Below are 19,731 nucleotides of genomic sequence, written 5' to 3' on the forward strand. Positions count from 1 at the left end.
GGAACAACACAAAGAATAAATATGCATTTTTTTTGTTAAATTAGGTCAGGGAAAAAGTTGTGATATGAGAGTAAAGTAAAAATGTGGGAATAAAGTTAAGCGTTATGAAAAGAATTACAGTTTAAATATTTGTCAAATTAAAAAAGAAAAAATGTAAAAAGAAACAGTGGATAAAAAGCAATGATACACTTTGTCACAAGTAACACAAAGCGGAGCTGCAGGGTGTGTTTTCTTTAAATACAACTTGTTAGCGACCAACATGGGTTGGTTTACAATTTTACATTTTTTATTGGACAGTGACACGTTTTAGAAATTAAAAAGAAAAACAGCCACAATGGAAAAAAGAGCAAACAGGTGTAATAATAGATGTTAATAATGACACACTTTGTCACCTAATCACCAAGCTAATACAGCTTTTTATTTAAATACATAGAAAACATCTGTTTTTTGGCCTTCTTACAAAATAAAAAGTATCAAAATGGCCCCTGCATCCTCTGACTTTGCCATATGTGGTCTGCAGTGGAAAAATGGACATAATTTGAGGTGGTTTTGGTCTTTTTTTATTCGACGTTTTCCAGTGTCCTCTGTGGGGGACGTGGGTATTTCCTCCTACTTTTTCATGTAAAATGATCAAGATGGTTAATGATGTAGAAAGTATCAATTTGTAGAAATGTATGACGTGTGTGACCAAGAAGAAAAGCTCCTCCGTGCACTATTAACAAGTGTGGCAGACTCAAAATGTCAGAAAACAAAAGTTCAAGGTACAAGAGTAGTTTTTAATGTCCAATGTTTATGCAGCATATCCCGTTTTTTGCGGGGGTTACGGACCGGGTCCGTAAATCATAACCCTCCTACTACTTTGACTTTGATGTTCTGCGTTGATCAACATTTGCAATAAAAGTGACGTGTAATTATTAGATTAGATTCAGCTGCCCTTCTCTCTTCAGTTGCCATTGTTCACTCCCAACACAGTCCAGGTTTAAGCCTGAAATATGCCTCACAATTTGGTGGGCCATCAATGCTGTATTGCGAATGTGCAGGGATCCAATGTATAACTGTAAAATGCGCAAATACAGCTATAAACAACTTTAAATAATCAATAATTGTTTTATTGATTTATTTATTTATTTTCCTGTCATCAAAAAGTTAGAAAATATAATGGTGGAAAGAGTGACAGACACTGCTGGGCAATGAAAAGGACATAAAAAAACAAACCCTTTTTCTGACAAAAACAAAACAAATATGCATGTTGTTTTCATCCAAGATTAATATTTAAAGCAAAAAAAAACAGCTTCTCTTTTTCCGGATGTGAGCATCAATATTTAAATGAGTCAATTCACCTATACACGCAAATAAAATACAAAAAGAACGTAAAAGCAATAATTAAAAGAGTTTTACAATCCAATCTATTCCATGGATGAAAGCGTGTGCTCTGCTGTCGATTAACACTCCTGTTGTCAAGCGAAAAGTGACGCCTTCTCCTTGGTTTCCGACAACTGCGCATGCGCAGACCCAGAAAAGCGCTGGCTCGTCATGGCGGCGTCCTAGCAAACATTTAAGCGATGCTAATATTTATTACGGCTGCAGATAATTGTCCACCGGGGAGGGGAACATGCATAATGAGAAGGTAGGTACTTTATTGTTCTAGTGTTCTCTCTCTGCTATATTTTGGAAATATTGTCGTTTGTTGGAAGAATTCTGAGCGTCGATATTGAAAGAAGTTGACGTTACCGATTAGTCTGGTTCTTTTTAAGCCTGTAATATGGACATAATGTCCTCTAGTGTGTCTTTTCATGGTTGATTTAGAGAATAAGCATGGAAGACACATGGTCTGCAGCGGAGTTGAGAAGACATCTATCCAGGAGGAAGGACGAACACGAGAGGAAGCACCGTGGCGGGGACTCCACCGAGAGACGTCACCGAGACCCGGACTGGGAGTCCACAGACAGACATGGGGACAGAAAAGAGGATAGGGAAAGACGGAGGGAACGAGACAGGCAGGAGAGACATGGACAGGACCCCAGAGAGGACAGAGACAAGAGGAAGGATCAAATGAGGCACGACAAGGACAGACTGAGGGAGGGGGACGATGAAGAGGACAGACGGAGGAGGAGGGAAGACAAGGAGAGACGGCGGAAAGAACGAGACAGGGAACGCAGGACTGAGAGGGACAGAGGGACACATGAGGAAAGAGAGCACAGAGACAAAGACTTGGAACGGAGGAGGGAAGACAAGGAAAGACGGCGGGAAGAACGAGAGAGGGAACGCAGGACTGACAGGGACACAGGGACACATGAGGAAAGAGAGCACAGAGACAAAGACTTGGAACGGAGGAGGGAAGACAAGGAAAGACGGCGGGAAGAACGAGAGAGGGAACGCAGGACTGACAGGGACACAGGGACACATGAGGAAAGAGAGCACAGAGACAAAGACTTGGAACGGAGGAGAGAAGACAAGGAAAGACGGCGAGAAGAACGAGACAGGGAACGCAGGACTGAAAGGGACAGAGGGACACATGAGCAGAGAGAGCACAGGGACGGAGAAAAAGACTTGGAACGGAGGAGGGAAGACCGAGACAGACGAGTTAGACAAGAAGACAGGAAGCATTCAAGAGCGGAAAGAGGTAAACGTTGCAGCGTCATCACAAGGACATCATTTCCCTAACAATGTCTTCTTTTGTTCATTTTTCCACCTCCTAAGAGCAACACAGACAGCATAAAGAAGACAGAGAGACGAGACACAAAGACAGAAGACATCACGTAAGTATTCTCAGCAAGATCCATGGACGTTTTAGCAGTCTTTGTCTTACTTTGACTCCTTGCCGTCCGTCAGGATGAACGGCGGAGACGGGACACGGAGGAAGGAGCTGAAGCGGTCAGGCATCGGCGTGGCGACGAGGACCATGCAGAAAGGAAAAGACGTACAGAGAGGAGACATGGAGAAGACCCGGAGAGACATCCCAGAGAAGGACATCAGGACAAACAAAGTCACAGCCAAGAGAGCAGAAGCGGGAAAAAAGCTGAGGTTAGATGGACATGATGATCTGATCCATAGGTATGATTTTCTTATGTGTATTATTCATCCAGGAGTACGTGATGCATTCAGGGGACGCAGCAGCTAAAGAAGCAGGAGACGCAGAACAACCAGTAAGACGGCTTCCATTTTATTGCTGACATATGCTAATGTAGCTTATGGCTCCTTGAACATCAACATGTGACTCTGCAGTCATTGGATGTTAACGTCTTCATCTATACATGTGTATATACGCTATACATTTTACTGTGTGTGTACTGTATGTACAAGTGGTGTGCAGTCAGGGCCAGCAAGGCCTTCACTGCTGGCCTAAACACTATCAGGAACACTGACCTACGTTTACAACTTAAATTCTAGTATTTGTTCCGTGAAATTTTAAAATTCTTAGCTGCACTGCTGCAAGCAGATGCATTTGTATGGTGGCATTTTGTGTCCAATCCGATTTCAGCTTCTGTGTGTTGCCATGTCAATCTAATCTACGGAGGGCCTTCAGAATCAGTAGTGCTGGCCCATGTCACATACAGACTAGTAACAATGGGTCTGTCTTTTTAACCATTCAGATTTCAGATTTACCTCACACCCACAGTGACGTCAGCATTTTTCCATCCGCTGATTGGTTGACGTCTGAAAGCCTCGTACCAAACACTCAACGTTAGCGGTGCGCTTGAACGCGTCATCAGATGAGCGTCACAGTACTTAATTGATCCTGTTCCGACATAAAGAAAGGACACAGACAGAGCTGAACGATTATTGTTTTGGTTGATTAATCTGAAGCTTGTTTTTCGATTAATTGAGTAATCGTTTAAGCCCTAGACGGACCAAATCAGTATGAACAGAACACATACAGTTAGTGGTTTGGTCCGCAACGTATCAGAATAGAGGCAAATGTGTGAATATATTATATATATATTATTTGAGCCCTGTGGACATTAAAAAACACAACTATAGTCACCTTAACACTCCTATTATTCATTGTTTACATCACATTTACACTGCAGGAACTCGAGACGACCGCTAGCTAGGCTAACCAGTTAGCCCTGAATGAATTTCCTCTAAACATAAGAAGCCAAAAACGTACCACTTCCACACAGAATGTGAGGACTTTAGACACGCCATGGCTAGCTTCAAGCAGTGTTAAGGTACTGTAATAATATATAATAATGTATGTATAATAATGTAAGGTAATGTCTCATCAATGATGTGGGCCTCCTAGTGGCCAGAATACTACATATCACTTGTATTTGAACATCCATCCATCTTCTGTGCCACTTATCCTCACTAGGGTCGCGGGTATGCTGGAGCCTATCCCAGCTGACTTCGGGCGAGAGGTGGGGTACACCCTGGACTGGTCGCCAGTCAATCACAGGGCACATATAGACAAACAACCATTCACACTCACATTCATATCTATGGACAATTGAGAGTTGCCAATGAACCTATGTTTTGAGTAATAATAGACCATAGACTACCACAAAACAGCAACCATGATTATATACAGTATATCGTGTATATCATCCTGGGAAAGGGTTTGTTGGCCACTTCCTCTGGAAGTCTTCCAGACTGGTGCTTACAAGTGAGTAGTGAGTGTGATGTATTTTATTTTTTTATGATATGTCACGTCATTAGATTCTGAACTGCTGGGTTATGTTCCCACTGAAGGCTGGGGTAGAAATGCACAGCCGCCACAGCAATGGTATTTATGCTGATATGAAAAGTCAGATTACAGCGCACTCTGCTGGACAGAATATGTCAGGACACCAAACAAAATACAGTAGATCCACATTTTTCATGGGGGTTACTTTACAAGACCCGATGCTATTTTGGACACACGCCTCACTCCTCCCCCTCCAAACGCTCCTTCTCGCTTGATGTTGATATTCTCCTCTGATTTCGGATCAACATTTGCAATAAGAGCGACTGTTTTAATCATTACATTACATTCAGCTCCAGAACCCTCACCTTCTCTCTTCAATTGCCCTTGTTTACTTACGACACAATCCATGTTTAAGCTCTAAATGTGCCTCACGCACTTATTAAGCACGTTTAAAGCATAAAATGTATAATGAAGGACAATGTAATATGATCCATGAACAGATGAATCAGTCACAGTGTAGTCAGTCGTAGCACATAACAATCAGGACTGCAGAATCTCATCGCCTGATTAAGAAAAATTATCACTGAAGCATAAAGACATGAATATGTAAAAACTGTGGGCTTTTGTGGAAAATACTGGCAATTTTTGGAGAAAGAATATTTTAAAAAGTAATTGACCAAAAATCTGCGAATGTGCGGTGCCGTGAATGCAGAATCTTGACTGTGGGATCCACTGTAGATGGAGATGTCAGTCACGACGTACACACACTGGGATGTAACATTGGATACACTAAAGTCTAGTGAGATCCAATACAAGAGCTGCCTGAAAACATCAGTCATCTTTGCATGTCTTGCACTGGATTGTGTACCTAATGTTGTGGCCAGTGATGACCCTTTGCTTTGTGCCTCATCTATTATCTGTAGTCTGCATGCATTACTCCATGTATGTTTTGTTATTTGTGCAGGTTGCCAATGATGAATCTTTGCAGCAGTATGAGGATGACTTTGAGGTAACATGCTAAGATATGTTATATAATGTGTATATACACAACATTTTATTCTATACATGTTACGTTATATACACATACAGTGGTGTGAAAGTGTATTTGTCACACTTGAATGTTTCAGATCATGTAAATATTAGTCAATGACAACACAACTGAAAACGAAATGCAGTTTTGAAATTAAAGTTTTGATTTGTTAAGAGAGGGGAAAAAATCCAAACCTACATGGCCCTGTGTGAAAAAGTGATTGCCCCCTAAACCTAATAACTGGTTGGGCCACCCTTAGCAGCAACAACTGCAATCAAGGGTTTCCAAAGTCTGCTGGTGTGTTTTGGATCATTGTCCTGCTGCAGAACCCAAGATGGTTTCAGCTTGAGGTCACCAACAGATGGCCGGACATTCTCCGTCAGGATTTTTTGGTAGACAGCAGAATTCATGGTTCCATGTATCACAGCAAGTCTTCCAGGTCCTGAAGCAGCAAAACAGCCCCAGACCATCACACTACCACCACCATATTTTACTGTTGGTATGATGGTATGATGGGGGCAATCACTTTTTCACACAGGGCCATTTCAGGTTGGATTTTTTTTCTCCCTTAACAATAAAAAGTTTCATTTCAAAACTGAATTTTGTGTTCAGTTGTGTTGTCATTGACTAATATTTTAATTTGTTTGATGATCTGAAACATTTAAGTGTGACAAACATGCAAAAAAATAAGAAATCCGGAAGGGGGCAAACACTTTTTCACACCCCTGTATGTATATGATAGGTTGCTGTTGTTACTCCTGATCCATTCACGTTTTATTCTTGTCTTTGCATGCTTGACAAGACAGCGGTAAGCATGTTTGCTGTGTGCTCACTGTGCTGAGGCGGTCATGATTCTTACGGGGTGATGTCTCGTCTGGCAGGATTATGAGGAGGATTTTGAGGAACTCGATGAGAATGAAAAGGATGGAAAGGAAGAGGAAGAGGAGGTGAAAGCCATCCAGAGGGCCATGGGTGAAGAGAACCAAAGAGTCCGAGCATCTCTTTCTACTCTTAGCAGAGAAGAAGAGGAAGAGAAGATGCCTGAAGGTAGTATTCCTGCAATGATGTGTGTGTACAGTCAGTAAAGTAACGTTTATGATAATGCTTGGACCGTCAGTAAAGGGATCGGCCCAGAAGCCCAGTAGAAGCTCCCAACGTGGGAAGTTCATGGACTTTGTCGCAGCGAGGCAGCGAGAAGTCATCAAGAAAGTGTCCAGCAAACAAAAGTAGGCCGTGCTCGCTTGCAGCCGCCAATCTGATGTTAGTTAGCAGGTCTTCTCAACGTGTGTGTGATGACAGGAAGCGCAGTGCAGAGCTGCTTCGTCTCATTGATCTGGATTTGTCCACCACATTGTCCCTCTTGGACCTGCCTCCAGTCAGTGAATATGACATGTACATTAGGAACTTTGGAGCCGCCAACACAAAGCAGGTCAGTTTGTGTCTTGAATTGGAGACAGCTTTACCGCCGTTGTCCAATGAAAAGCATGTCCAATTTGTGTGTCCAACTCTCATAAAAGCCTGCTTGTCATTGGACAGAAACAATATGTCTGTTAAATTCCTCGCCAGGCTTATGTGCAGTGTAACGAGGATAATGTGGACCGGGATGTCCAGACAGAGGAGATAGACATGAGTGACAAGTGGACACAGCATCCTGCAGAGCACTGCGGCGCCTGTGGTGGTAGGAACAAGCGAATGATCCAGACGTCCTCTAAAGATGGACACCTTGGAAGATGGAAGCTTTGTCTTCATTTTGCTTCTGACTTAACAGATTCATACGGGTCACATGATACACGAGACATGAGCGGGATGAACTTGGATTCAAGACGCCTGGCCGCCTTCCTGCGCTCCGCCTCCCAGGTGGACTTTTCAGAGCAGCTGTGGACACGATGCCTGTGAGCAGGACTGAGCTCTTCTGTGGGTTTTGACAGGTGATGGTGGTCCTGCTGGAGGAGGATCACGCCCAGAAGACTTCCTTCAAGGGGAGGAGCACGCAAACAGACACGCTGTCATTCAGCGACGGAAGTGTGCAGCTCAACACGAAGCTGCCTTTTCTTGACGGTACTCTTTGATTGTGTGGAGGTTTTACCAGAGGGACCGTTTTAAAGCATCCTTCAATGTTTTTTCCTGCAGGACGCACCATCAGCGTGCTGCAGTTCTCTCCCGTGCAGAGACACACGTTGCTGTCTGTCCACCAGCCTGCATCTTCTCCTGGCGCTGTGGTGCAACTGGATCACTGCAGCGTCATCTGCATCTGGAGGATATGGGAGCCCTCCAGACCTCAGAAGATCCTGCTGGTGGAGTCTGAGGTGATCCCTCGCAGCTGAGGTGTGGTGAAGCTGCTGTCAGCGATGCGTGTGAGCAATCAGAGCTTCTGTCCATGCTCTCTCAGGTGACGTGCTGCTGTTTCAGCCCGGGAAAGTCCACCTTGGTGTTTGCGGGCACGTCAATCGGGTCAGTGGTGCTGTGGGACCTCCGGGAGCCTGACGGGGACCACGAGCGCCTGAAGGTCAGCGAGGACGAGTGGACCTTCAGACGACCTACGTTCTCCACCGGTACACGGGAGCCTCTTTGAACATTACACTTACACAATCTACCGGCTGCTAGTGTTACATAAGAGCATCAATCACTCAGAGTCTCCCTGTCATCTATAGACGCGCTGTCCGCAGCCCATTTCTCATCCGTGACGTCCGTGGAGGTTGTTCCCGCCAGTGTGCCGGGAAGGCCGGGGTCAGAGGTCCCCTTTCTGGCATCCGAGGAAGGTGAGGCATGCGGTACATGGACTCGTGGTGTCCTCACACGGTCCTAACGCTTCTCTTTCACAAAACAGAGTTGTTGGGATTGTCCTTCCAGCTGGCTTCCCTGGATGAGAGCGGCCTTTTGAATCTTTGGGTAGGTAAGGTCCATATTTGACTTGGTCCTGCGCCAAGGAGAGCCTGACTGGGTGTACCCTCTGTGGCCTTTAGGTGGTGCTGCAACTCCCACAAGCCAACGAGGCCGGCAGTCAGACGGATCTAGGCAAGAACTCTTCCTCTTTTCCTATAAACATTCCCAACCATGTCCAGACGAATTCCTACAATTCATTTTTACCATTTTCTCAGTAACGTATAATCACGTGCATCTCTCTGTCCTTACAAACACAAGCTTTTAGTACACAAAAGTAAAGATAACTACCAAGAAAAATAAAAGTCAGACTTTGAGTAAAAGTCTTATGGTTATTGCACAGGTGTTCCTCAGCGCTGGGCGATATTATTGATATTTCTTTCAAGCACGATATCAAAAACAAGCGTATCGTTTATATCGATATACACTGGATTGGCGCTGTAGCTCATGCCGCGGAGTCTCACTCATCACTCTGCAACGTGTGAGCGCCACTGAGCCCCAACCCCCTCTCTGCATGAAGAAGGAGCTTTTTTAATCCTATCGTTCTCCAGGAAAAGCTATGATACTTTGTTGTAATGGTCTGATCCCCTTCTTGGTGAGCTTGGATATATAATCCTCCATCTTGGCAGTCAAGTTTGTTTATTCATTCATTCAGCAGAGTATCAAAATATATATAATGCATTTGACTTGTTGCTAAATGTAGCTCTCTCTGCTATGCCGTCAAAAAAAGCTGGCCTGTCTATGGAAGGACGGCAGCGACAAGCCATCAGCCAAGCCAATAGCCAGTACTGTTAAAAACTGGAGTAGCCTTTTTGTGAGTGGCATCAAAGTACTTGTAATAGTACATGATAGTACTTCTTACAGTCATTGTCTCACGAAACAACATGAAACGTAGCAAGTACATAGCGACCATGCTTATTGGTCAGAGTAAAAGTATCCATTTTCTTTTGAAAATGACTAAAGTCAAAGTTGGCCCCAACAGAAATAGTAAAAGCCTTAAGAAATACATAAGTATAGCAAGGAGGTGTTTATAATTTATTGGTAATTAACACTGCATACACACAATGTGTAAAATAAATACACGTTGTGTGTTACTGAATTTCTAATAGTAATATTCAGAAATAGAGTATGCATACGTCCACGTGTGTGAGCATGTGCCACCTTCTGTGCCGCAGGTTTGAGGCCAGGTGGCAAAGTGAAGCTTCTGCACAGCTCGTCGTGCGTGATGAGTGAGGGGTAATCTATGCTACGCTTTGTCAGCATCTTAAAATAAAGCGTCCTACAGCTGCTCCACTCAAGCACATGATCTTGTTATGCTGCTGATTTTGTGCTCTCAACATTTGATGGAAACATATCTGTGTACGAGTGGAGCTGGCTGCTTGTGGACGGGAATCTTTTCACCTTTGACCTGTGCTGCCTGGCAGGGTCTGGCCGTGGCTTGCGGACAAAAGTGTGCCGCTGCAGACGCTCGCTTTGAAATTCCTCCCCACTGACTGCAGCCACTTCTTCATTGGCACCAGCATGGTGAGCATGTGCTGTCCTCAGACACAAATGTGGAATGTCTTCATGTTGTCTTTACCTCTCACAGGGTCTGGTCCGCCATGGGACCACTCAGGGTTTGAAGGCCCCACCCAAGTTCTACAGCTCTAAGGAGTTTGGAGCGCGACTTGTTGATGTCAGCGCCATCCACTTTTCTCCTTTCAGGCCACGTTTGTTCTTGGTGAGCATGACAGAGTCACATATTGACACAATGCCCTCGATGACGACCACTTCCTGTCCGTCTGCCAGGTGGGCTGCGGGGACGGAAGCGTCCGGCTGCACCAGGTCAGCTGTGACAAGCCGGTGGCCGAGTGGACCGACAGCACGGCCGGTGAAGCGGTGGTCTCGCTGCAGTGGAGCCAGACCAGACCTGCCGTCTTCTGCGTGCTGGACGCCGCGTCCAACCTCCACGTGTGGGACCTGCTGAAGAAGGACTCGGGTCCTTTGGTCACAGAGCGCATGGACAGGTAACAACGGTTTGGTACTTCCATGTTGTGTTCATGTGTTGCTGACGTCCATGTTCCCTCAGGCTGACGGCCATGGCTGCATTTGGAGACCCCGGACAACAGAACGCGTATTCTGGAATAGCGACATCCCAGCAGTCAGGCAAAATAGAGATGCACTATTTCACGCACGACTTTAGCCTACCAAGTCATGAAGAAGAGGAAACACTGGAGATAATCAGCCAAGCTCCATGAACCTTTGCACACTGACATGTTATATGTCACTCATTTATTTCAATAGCACTTTTATGACTGGACTAGTTCTGTTTTATCACATCATTACCATCATTTCAAGAATGGGACCAAAGATCTCACTGTGTTTTATTGCTGTAAATATTTCTACTTTTTCACTTGTACAATATTCAAATATATGAAACATACTTTTCAGTACAGTGTCACGTTTTATTCAATGAAAATAAATATTTACTATGTGAAATTGATCTTTTTTTCTAGTTAAAGCATGATGGGTACTTTGTTCAAATTGCATTTGTCGTTAAATGCATCTTCTCCAGCGTCTCTAACCCTGACAAATGTCTTTGGCACCCTGCAGGCTACTTGATTGTTACATGTAGTACTACGCATATGCCCGAGACGGTCAAACTGACACCTCTGAAGGCTGGATGCACCCCAGTCTTCCCGCTCGTGACACTTTTAGCTTCTCTTCCCGCCACAAGTGGGAACAAAGGGTCAGGATTCCATTGGGAGGTGTGAAACAAAAAAAAGTGCTGACACAGAACGCAAACACAAGCTGCTACTGTACTCTACCACTACTCTAACTTATTACCACATATCTGACATCTAGACTCTGAAAGGAGCTTAATTGGTTTGACTTTTGATGCAAACTGCTGCACCATAAGTGATTATAATGATAAAAGACATATAAAATGCATAAATATAATATTTTAAAACTATATTTTAGAAGTCAAACCTGTCCATAGCTGCCACTAAAGGGAAATGGCAAAGGTGGCCGCTATAGGCAGGTGGCCGTTATAGACAGATTGGTGGCCATTTTGAATTTGTGCACGCACATATTAACATGTCTGTGATTAGAAGCTTGTGTTTACAGATACATATAAATTATACTGTTACATGTTGACCAGTAGAGGGCACTGTGGGACTGCGGATAAAAGTTGTAAAAAACAACTAGGCTTGTTATTCGACACCATCCACAGAACAAAGCTGTGCTACTATACTGTACAGGTATAGTAGCACAGCTTTAGTTCATCGCGAAGTGACGGTGCAACGTCACGAGCAGGAGAGCTAGGCTGGGAAGTGTGTGGATGTTGGCGTGGATGTAAAGTCCTGCAGTTTTCTCCGCTGTTAATAAAGCGATTAAAGTGCATCGGCGACGTGAGTCTCTCCTTCCCCACAACATGGGGCATTACAGTATTGACCAGAGCACATTGTCTCACACCAGGAAATAAACAGTGTCACTGTCTGCAACAAGCTCCAAAGAAGAAGGCTTTTTTTATGTCGAACAACTGACAGTTTGTGTGGATCTTGTGAATGACTGTGACTGAGCTAGGACTCAGTAATTAAAGTCTACACACGACGGCTTCATTGATTAAAAAACGAAACTTTTTCGTGCATAAAGCTTCTGCTTGAGCTGGTATTTTGGCCGCTATATGCAGACAGATATTGACAGAGGGATACAAAATGGGTGGCCGCTGGCCGCATTAGGCAGGTGACCGCTATACACAGGGTCTGTAACACGTACACCCCCCCAGTGGCCGCTATAGGCAGGTGGCCGTTATATACAGGTGGCGCTAAGACAGGTTTGACTGTAGGTCATAAAAAGGATCCTTGAGAGTTTAATTGCAGCCTCTTTATTGTGTGACTCGTGAAAAACAAGTTGAAATTGGATTTACAGTGAAAAACGTATGAGTACATTGAACACAAATATGATGTTGGTAGTGTTCATGGCCAGCGCTCTAATCCACCAAGTCTTTGTCATAGTTGAGGAGGTCACAGGTCAGCAAAAGGTCTGAGCGTCCACAGTCTTGCAGCACTTCGTTGAGGCAGCTGCCGGTGATGCTGACGTCTACGGACTCATCCAGAGGCCAGTCCAGGAGCTGAGCACTGGAGGGCAGCTCAGGAAGGCCCGGCTGGTAGTCCTCCAGGGGGTTTGGATATAACAGCTGGCGCAGGGAGGGCATCCTCGCCGCTGTCCTCACCGCTTCCTGAAGGCCGGCCATGGAGAGCGGGTTGAGAGCGAGAGCCAGGCTTTTGAGGGACAAGCAGCACCCCAGCGAAGGCAGAAGCAGGCCCAGTAGGTCGTCATTCAGGCCGCAGCCGCTCAGAGAGAGGTGGCGCAACGTGCCCGACGCCTGCGAAAGGAGGCGGCGCACGGAGGGCAGCGTGTTTGCGTCCAGACGGTTTTCACTCAGGTCCAGCTGCTGCAGGGAGGACGCGTGATGGCTGCAGGACAGGTAGGACAGGTCGGCCGGTCTCAGGCTCAAATAGGGCAGCTCCAGCACCTCCAGAGGTTGCGGCAGTGAACTGTAGCAAGAAGAGTATTAGCGTCTTGTCATAGCTACATATACCTGTGTGTTGTTCCTACCTGAGCAGCACACGAAGTTGACCAGGTAAGCGCAGCGCCGTCAGGCTGAGGCGTCGCAATTGCTGCAGCTGTGCCAAACCCTGAGAGAGGTCTCTGAGTGCCTCCTGTTGGCCTGGCTGGTCCCGGCGCAGGTCCAGATTGCAGTAGTGCAGACGGAGGGACTTCAAATCGGGGAAGGCGGCGAGCAGAGGCAGCAGCTGAGCCAGGCCCATCACGCCAAGGTTACTGTAGCGCACATCGATGCCCAGCAGGCCCTCGTGAGGAAGGAGGTCTAGCAGGGTCCTGATGCTGGACACAGAAATCTCCTCCACTCTGAGGTACCTGCACTGCAGCTTGAGGGGTCCCGGGGTGCTCAGGGCCACGCACACACGTTCCCAAGAGCGGGCGTTGACAAAAATATCCGCTCTGACATGCACACAAGTGTCATTCTCCTCTCCATCCTTTCTGCTGCTTGGTGCAGCTATCAGTGTTCTCTCCATCTCCATCCTCCTCCTCACACCCTGCACCATGTTCTCTTCCTCCAGAACCTCTCTGGATGGTCCCCCGTCTACGCAGCTCAAGAGCACCTCATCATCATCATTTGCTTCCTTGGCCTTCTTATGTTGCCCCCTATCTCTTTTCACGTCCTTGTCTCTGTGGAGAGAAGAGAACCTCTTCCTCTCTCCATCTCTCCTGTGTGCTCCAGCACTGGCCTGAACAATCATAGTGCACAGCGCTACAGTCAGGGACCAACCCCCCATGGAGTCCACCATTGGACCCTCTTCTCCTTGCAGCCCGCAGAGGTCCAGAACACGCAGTGCGCATCTAGGTGCATCAGGAAAATCAAACCCGCATGAAATGTCGATTATGATCGAATAATGTCCACTTTAGATGTATCCTACCGGCTACTAACCTTTGATCGGAAAGTCCTCTGACAACTGCAAGCAGAAGAGCTTGGACACAGAGGCGACTCGGAGGCGGCTGTCCTCTTTTCCTCCGTCCGCCGACACGCAGTCTGCGTTCGGGCCATTTCAGCACCAGCTCGCTCACCGCCAGCGGCCTGCACCCCGCGAAGGACGCCTCCAGCAGCGGTCCGTAAAGCTCCCTGGGAACCCATCGGAGCCACAGGGGCGACAAACTGTGGTCGCTCACCACCTCCTTGGCGCACAGGCTCAGCAAGGAAGGCACCATAATAGCCGCAAACGGCAAACAATTACTTCTTGTTCTTGTTTAATGGCGGACTGCAGCCATGACTTCCAAACAATTAATGCAAGACAGCGTAACTAATAAGTGAGTCGGATAATCGTGGTAGAATATATACTCGAAAAAGAAAAGAAAAATAACTATAATAGAACACAACGCGCCACCCACGTGAAGTTAATACTGATGTTCGCGACACTGAGGAAGCTGCAGACTTGTTTACACTTTTACACTGTCGCATCCTTGTGACGTAAAACATATGAGCCAGACCCCAACGGCCCTAGATCCGCCACATAGTTAGCACAACCTGATCATTTACTTTTTTATAATTCCTATTTTCAACACAGTTTAAATAAAATACATTTATAACAACAATAATCAAATCTTCTTCTTAGCATTTCTATAAATCTGATGGTCTATTCGTCGAAACACGTTCGTCTCCAGTCTTTTGTATATAAGTCTATGCAAGAGGTCGTAGGTGGAACAAGTGAGGACATGAAGTGAACTTCACAAAGCTATCAATCATGCCAAGTTTAGCCTCACTCTTTTAGGAGGCAGCAGCGAAGGCATTCTTCGAACAGACACACTTGAGACTTGTTTATTTGCTGCTATTGCAAGCAGAGGTGAAATGGGTGCACACGGCGAGCAATGCCTACACAACCCGGCAGGTATGTCAACATCTCAGTTTGTCTGCCAGTTTTCAAACACACATTCACCTAACTCATGTCTAATGTGCACCACGTCTCCAATAAATCACCGTGTCTGCACTTGCTTTGGCTGCAGGCTGACATGTGTAAAAACCTCCAAATGTCTCAGTGCCATTACTTTAATTAGTACCTTTAGTACCAACATATACTTTACTATGAAATGCTGAAAGCAAACAGTTAAGCAAGTACCATATACATTTAGTACATGGACCAAAATGTCATAGTGTACTAGTTTTTAATGGCGTAGTAAATATAGACGGGTAAGTAAATACTTTATATATTAGTCTGTGTTGAATATGCACGGTTAAATAACACATTTCCAGGTATTTTCGGTCAATTAAAATGTTGACCGCTAGATGGCACTGTAGACTGTGTGACTCATTGATTTGCGTTTATTTCAACGTGATAAAAAACGAAAAAAATTAACAATACAACAAGTAAAAATGGCTTCTGTTCACCAGGTAAAATAATGTGATTTTATTTAACTGGGCTTACAGCTTCACAGTGTTTTTGTATGCCCTGCTTGCTAACCAGTCACAATCAGAAAAATATGAAATGGATATGACAAAACTGCAGCCTAAATCAACATCAACAACATTTATCTTTTGACGTCTGCATATATGATTAGTTTAAATATAAGATCGCTTCAATGACAGTATTGATGTAAGTGTTGAAAGTATGAAGACAGTGTCCTGTAATGAAGACAAAATGTTTCCTTTTTCAATATCTTGACTCTTCTAATGCTAGACGGCTAACGTGTGCTAGCTGTTAAAATGTTCTACTTTACAGGTTTTTTAAATGTCATGAAAAAAGAAAAAAAATGTGGCTGGCACAGGTTAACACTCATTACAGTATATGTGTTGTTATTCCACCATTTAGTACTTTAAGGAATCAAATTAACAAGGCCTATAAAGGTCAAAATGACTCATTTGTTGCTGGCTTGCCCCCACGTCTGCTATTAGGCTATCAAGCTAGCATTTCCTCTAAAGGTTCATTTGAATTTACCTGTGCCGGCAATGTTGTAATGTTACTTCTTCACTGAATTGTTCTTAAATAACTTCTGCCACAATGTGCTACAAAGTGTTAAAGCATCCTTCTCCATTTTGAGCCAGGAAAAGTCCTCCTAAACTCTTCAGGGAGTGCTTCAAATTGAATTGTTTTACATTGTAGATTACATTTGAAAAAAACCTTCTGACCAATAGGGGTACATATGGATTGAATTTGTTATCTTTCAATAATGTCAGTTAGTAGGCGGCTAGCCAGTTAGCCTCCCAATTTGGATTTGTTCCAGGATACGGTGAACACGTGCACGAGTTGAATAAAATATCCCAGTTGAATCTGTTGTCTCGTCCGTTTAACTTTTGTGATTGGTTGATGTGATTGTCCATCAAAACAGAATGTTGAGCAACCGCCATAAAATCCATTTATGACTTTTTATGACACGCTAACAGCTAGAGCGCTACGTGAAGATCACACCGAGCAAAGCTGAAGACAATGAGCTTGTACTTCATCTTCCTCCATTAGAATGTTGTAGTTAAAGCTATCTACTGTTGGTACTATGTAATGTAGTCGGCAGCCATGTTGCTCCTGTTGTTGGACTTCTGGCGGCTGCTTCTGGCTTTCACGTTGCTTTTCAGTCCTTTTTGTGTCCTTTCACACTGCAGCAGCAATCTTTGTCCCCCTGACGACTGTGTGTGCGACTTCACCGACCACGGTGGCGATTCCAACGACCCACAACACTGTAAGTACACACACATGAAATCAAGTCCAACATGAAACAACACTGTACGTAAAGCAGAAAATCTTGCATCAAGTTGATGAGAGCCGAATTGATTAATTTAAACCTCAATGAACAGCTACAAAAATATTATATTGTAAAATACAGAACCAAAGACCCATCACAATAGACAAAATAGGTCAAATCTCTTCATGCAAATTTCTCTCGAACCAATCGGCTCTGAGAGCACCACAGTGTGTTTATCCCCGCCCCTGCCCCTGCTCAGTGTGGACACAGAGATACCGCCACACATGTTGAACACTGACATTCGCCTTTAATAGAAAAAAAAAAGCAGAGGAAAAAAACTAATTGGCTCCCAACGTCGCAAACCGACTCCTGTCGTTCATTTTAAAGAGCCAGCTCTGAGAGCCGATTCGTTCACGACCGACACATCACTGCCTGGTAGACACTCCCCAGTGTAAGCTGTGCCCAACTTGGAGCACATATGAAACAGCTGCGTGAACGCACTAGGGGTTGGGCGGTACCGCTGGTGCCAGGACCAAGTGTTAAGATCTCAGGCGGACTCCATCAGCATCACCAGACTAGCTCGGCTGGTGGACTTCTCACCCCCGCAGCTCAGGACAGGAAGCTTCAAGTTGACCTTGGAAGACGGCTCAAGTTCCCAGCCAACATCACAACTGCTTCGCTCTGCTCAGACATGGTACTACCAAGCAAGTGGACTTGACTGTCCATTGAGAAGACTAGATCGAAGAGGCAAACGAGCGAGGGGGGGGGAGATAATTGCACAGAGGTCAGCACAGCCGTCTGAGAACCAGTCGAGGTCGGGTGCACTTCTGTGACCCACAAATTGGTGAAAAGACTGCAATCCAAGAGAGCCATCAGGGGCATCCTAGAGGCCACAGAGAAGGCCTCGATGTGGTTGTAGATCTGTAGGGGGGACCCGTGGAGCAACATGCCACTTGGACACAAACCGGGGACTGATCACCCAGGTGAGGGTGTAGGAAGATTAAACACCTGAAACACTTCACTTCACTGACAACGTGTCCAAGTAGTTTGTGGCAGTCAAAAGATGCACTCACTATTTTTTGTTATGGTTAGTAAATGAAGCGCTATCTGCTCACACCCACATCATAATAACGTAAACAACAAACACGTGACTGTCACTGTTATCGACAAAGCGGCGCTCCAATCAGGGTTTTATGTTGCTGATTCCGACATCCGTGAGTGTGATTGGCCGATACCAATCACATGCACTGTATTATGTGCAAATTTTAATTTTTTTTATGATAAGTGCCTTTGTCCAGGGGTGAAAAGCTACCAAAATGTAAGTCAGGGCCCCCAAAAGTGTGTAATTATTAAAAAAAACAAAAAGCCTGACCTGATTTATATTAATGGGCCCCAGAATTCCTGGCTGCACCCCTGATATTGGCTGTATGATCGGAAAAGAGGAACCATAAAATCACCTTAATTTAGACAATATATTTTACTACTTTTTTTTCAAGAGAATATACAGTATATCACCTGTGGGCTGCACGGTGGTTCAGTGGTTAGCATGTTGGCCACACAGTCACAGTCTGGAGATCGGGAAGACCTGGGTTTGATTCTCCCCTGGGCATCTCCGTGCGGAGTTTGCATGTTCTCCACGTGCGTGTGTGGGTTCCACATTCCAAAAACATGCATGTTAGGTTAATTGGAGACTCTAAATTGTCCATAGGTATGAATGTGAGTGTGAATGGTTGTTTGTCTATATGTGCCCTGCCATTGGCTGACGACCAGTCCAGGGTGTACCCCGCCTCTCGCTCGAAGTCAGCTGGGATCGGCTCCAGCATACCCCCGCGACCTAATGAGGAGAAGCGGCATAGAAAGTGGATGGATGGATATATCACCTGTGAAACTTACAGAGGATGAGATTCCTTCTTTAAGGAGACGTCCCATGTGAGAGTACACTGTCTGATGGAGCGCTTCATGGCAGGACTTCCAAGTAGCATATTGCGGGGCTTCGAGCGAGAGAGAAGTCGCCGGAAGCCGGTGTCTTCCACCATTCAGAAAGGCCGGTCATCTAGTCCAATAAATTAAAACAAATTTCAGATTTTTCAAGTCTGACTGTCACGCACATACTATTTCATCAGCTATTGTCAATTTCTTACCATGATAAAGTCATTTGTACATTGAACAAATGTATAGCAACTGATGTGAAACTGATGAGGGGTAGGATTAAATACAGTAAGCTTTCCTTCTTCCTACTCCTTCTTGAACATGCAGAATTGTGAATTGTGTTATGCGTTGAGCTCGACTGTATTGTGTGCATGTTCAAGATTAATTAAACCATTACCATTACCGGATGGCCGGACATTCTTCCTCCTTGGGTAGACAGCAGAATTCATGCTTCCATTTATCACAGCAAATCTTCTAGGTCCTGTAGCAGCAAAACAGCCCCAGACCATCACACTACCACCACCATATTTTACTGTTGGTACTTTTACGCCAGATGTAATGGGACACACATTCCAAAAAGTTTTACTTTTGTCTCGTCAGACCACAGAGTATTTTCCCAAAGGTCTTGGGGTTTCATCAAGATGTTTTCTGGCAAAATTGAGACAAGCCTTATTTTCTTTTGGTTATAGTTTTCGTCTTGGAATGCTGCCATGCAGGCCATTTTTGCCCAGTGTCTTTCTTATGGCGGAATCATGAACACTGACCTTAACTGATGCAAGTGAGACCTGCAGTTCTTTGGATGTTGTTGTGGGGTCTTTTGTGACGTCTTGGATGAATTGTCGCTGCACTCTTGGGGTCATTTTGGTTGGCCAGACACTCCTGGGAAGGTTCAACACTGTTCCATGTTTTCGCCATTTCTGAATAATGGCTCTCACTGCGGTTTGCTGGAGTTCCAAAGCTTTAGAAATGGCTCTATAACCTTTTCCACACCGATAGATCTCAATTAATTAATTAACAGCATCTCAGTCTCCAT

The 19,731-nt window shown here is 45.0% G+C and overlaps 3 protein-coding genes across 12 annotated transcripts in view; 2 read left to right on the forward strand and 1 right to left on the reverse strand.

Moving 5' to 3' along the window:
• The first annotated feature begins 1,511 nt into the window (after positions 1 to 1,511).
• On the forward strand, positions 1,512 to 10,997 carry dync2i1 (dynein 2 intermediate chain 1). Of its 3 annotated transcripts, XM_054766356.1 has the most exons (22): positions 1,512 to 1,627; positions 1,807 to 2,623; positions 2,701 to 2,759; positions 2,833 to 3,024; positions 3,087 to 3,146; positions 5,592 to 5,636; positions 6,539 to 6,704; positions 6,775 to 6,883; positions 6,957 to 7,086; positions 7,224 to 7,335; positions 7,426 to 7,514; positions 7,586 to 7,715; positions 7,788 to 7,963; positions 8,047 to 8,209; positions 8,309 to 8,416; positions 8,485 to 8,546; positions 8,621 to 8,672; positions 9,713 to 9,773; positions 9,962 to 10,061; positions 10,126 to 10,257; positions 10,326 to 10,543; positions 10,606 to 10,997. In XM_054766356.1, exons 1-22 carry the CDS (start codon positions 1,613 to 1,615, stop codon positions 10,772 to 10,774), a joined length of 3,165 nt encoding a protein of 1,054 aa, XP_054622331.1. In that variant the 5' UTR covers positions 1,512 to 1,612; the 3' UTR covers positions 10,775 to 10,997. The 3 variants fall into 3 exon arrangements, with proteins under 3 accessions (XP_054622331.1, XP_054622329.1, XP_054622330.1); XM_054766354.1 differs by having other exon boundaries at positions 7,224 to 7,514; XM_054766355.1 differs by having other exon boundaries at positions 1,550 to 1,627; positions 1,783 to 2,623; positions 7,224 to 7,514.
• Positions 10,998 to 12,304: 1,307 nt separating this feature from the next.
• si:ch73-174h16.4 (leucine-rich repeat-containing protein 14) lies at positions 12,305 to 14,550 on the reverse strand. Its single transcript, XM_054765749.1, has 3 exons — positions 14,032 to 14,550; positions 13,140 to 13,943; positions 12,305 to 13,078 (listed from the first exon to the last, which is right to left on the reverse strand). The coding sequence occupies exons 1-3, from the start codon at positions 14,307 to 14,309 to the stop codon at positions 12,511 to 12,513; spliced, it is 1,650 nt and encodes a 549-aa protein (XP_054621724.1). The 5' UTR covers positions 14,310 to 14,550; the 3' UTR covers positions 12,305 to 12,510.
• Positions 14,551 to 14,693: 143 nt separating this feature from the next.
• The window catches only part of malrd1 (MAM and LDL receptor class A domain containing 1), a 39,529-nt gene continuing 34,491 nt past the window's right edge, over positions 14,694 to 19,731 (forward strand). For 6 of the 8 annotated variants that reach the window (XR_008567416.1, XM_054766226.1, XM_054766227.1 and 3 more), the window contains exon 1: positions 16,287 to 16,766. Coding sequence is in view for 7 of the 8 variants with exons in the window: in XM_054766226.1 (XP_054622201.1) it covers positions 16,604 to 16,766 (163 nt within the window). In the remaining variant the exon portion in view is untranslated. Of the gene's footprint in view, positions 14,987 to 16,286; positions 16,767 to 19,731 lie in introns of those variants that run through there. The other 2 variants (XM_054766228.1, XM_054766229.1) reach the window with 2 other exon arrangements.

The sequence above is a fragment of the Dunckerocampus dactyliophorus genome, chromosome 21, assembly GCF_027744805.1.
Source record: "Dunckerocampus dactyliophorus isolate RoL2022-P2 chromosome 21, RoL_Ddac_1.1, whole genome shotgun sequence".
Classification (NCBI taxonomy): Eukaryota; Metazoa; Chordata; class Actinopteri; order Syngnathiformes; family Syngnathidae; genus Dunckerocampus; species Dunckerocampus dactyliophorus.

Coding starts and splice junctions, on each gene's coding strand:
- dync2i1 (XM_054766354.1), top strand. Junction 3,025..3,086: donor GAAGCGGGAAAAAAGCTGAG/GTTAGATGGACA, acceptor TTATTCATCCAG/GAGTACGTGATGCATTCAGG. Junction 9,774..9,961: donor TCGTGCGTGATGAGTGAGGG/GTAATCTATGCT, acceptor GCTGCCTGGCAG/GGTCTGGCCGTGGCTTGCGG.
- si:ch73-174h16.4 (XM_054765749.1), bottom strand. CDS start 14,309: ATGGTGCCTTCCTTGCTGAGCCTGTGCGCCAAGGAGGTGGTGAGCGAC. Junction 13,944..14,031: donor AGAGGACTTTCCGATCAAAG/GTTAGTAGCCGG, acceptor TGATGCACCTAG/ATGCGCACTGCGTGTTCTGG. Junction 13,079..13,139: donor CAACTTCGTGTGCTGCTCAG/GTAGGAACAACA, acceptor TTCTTGCTACAG/TTCACTGCCGCAACCTCTGG.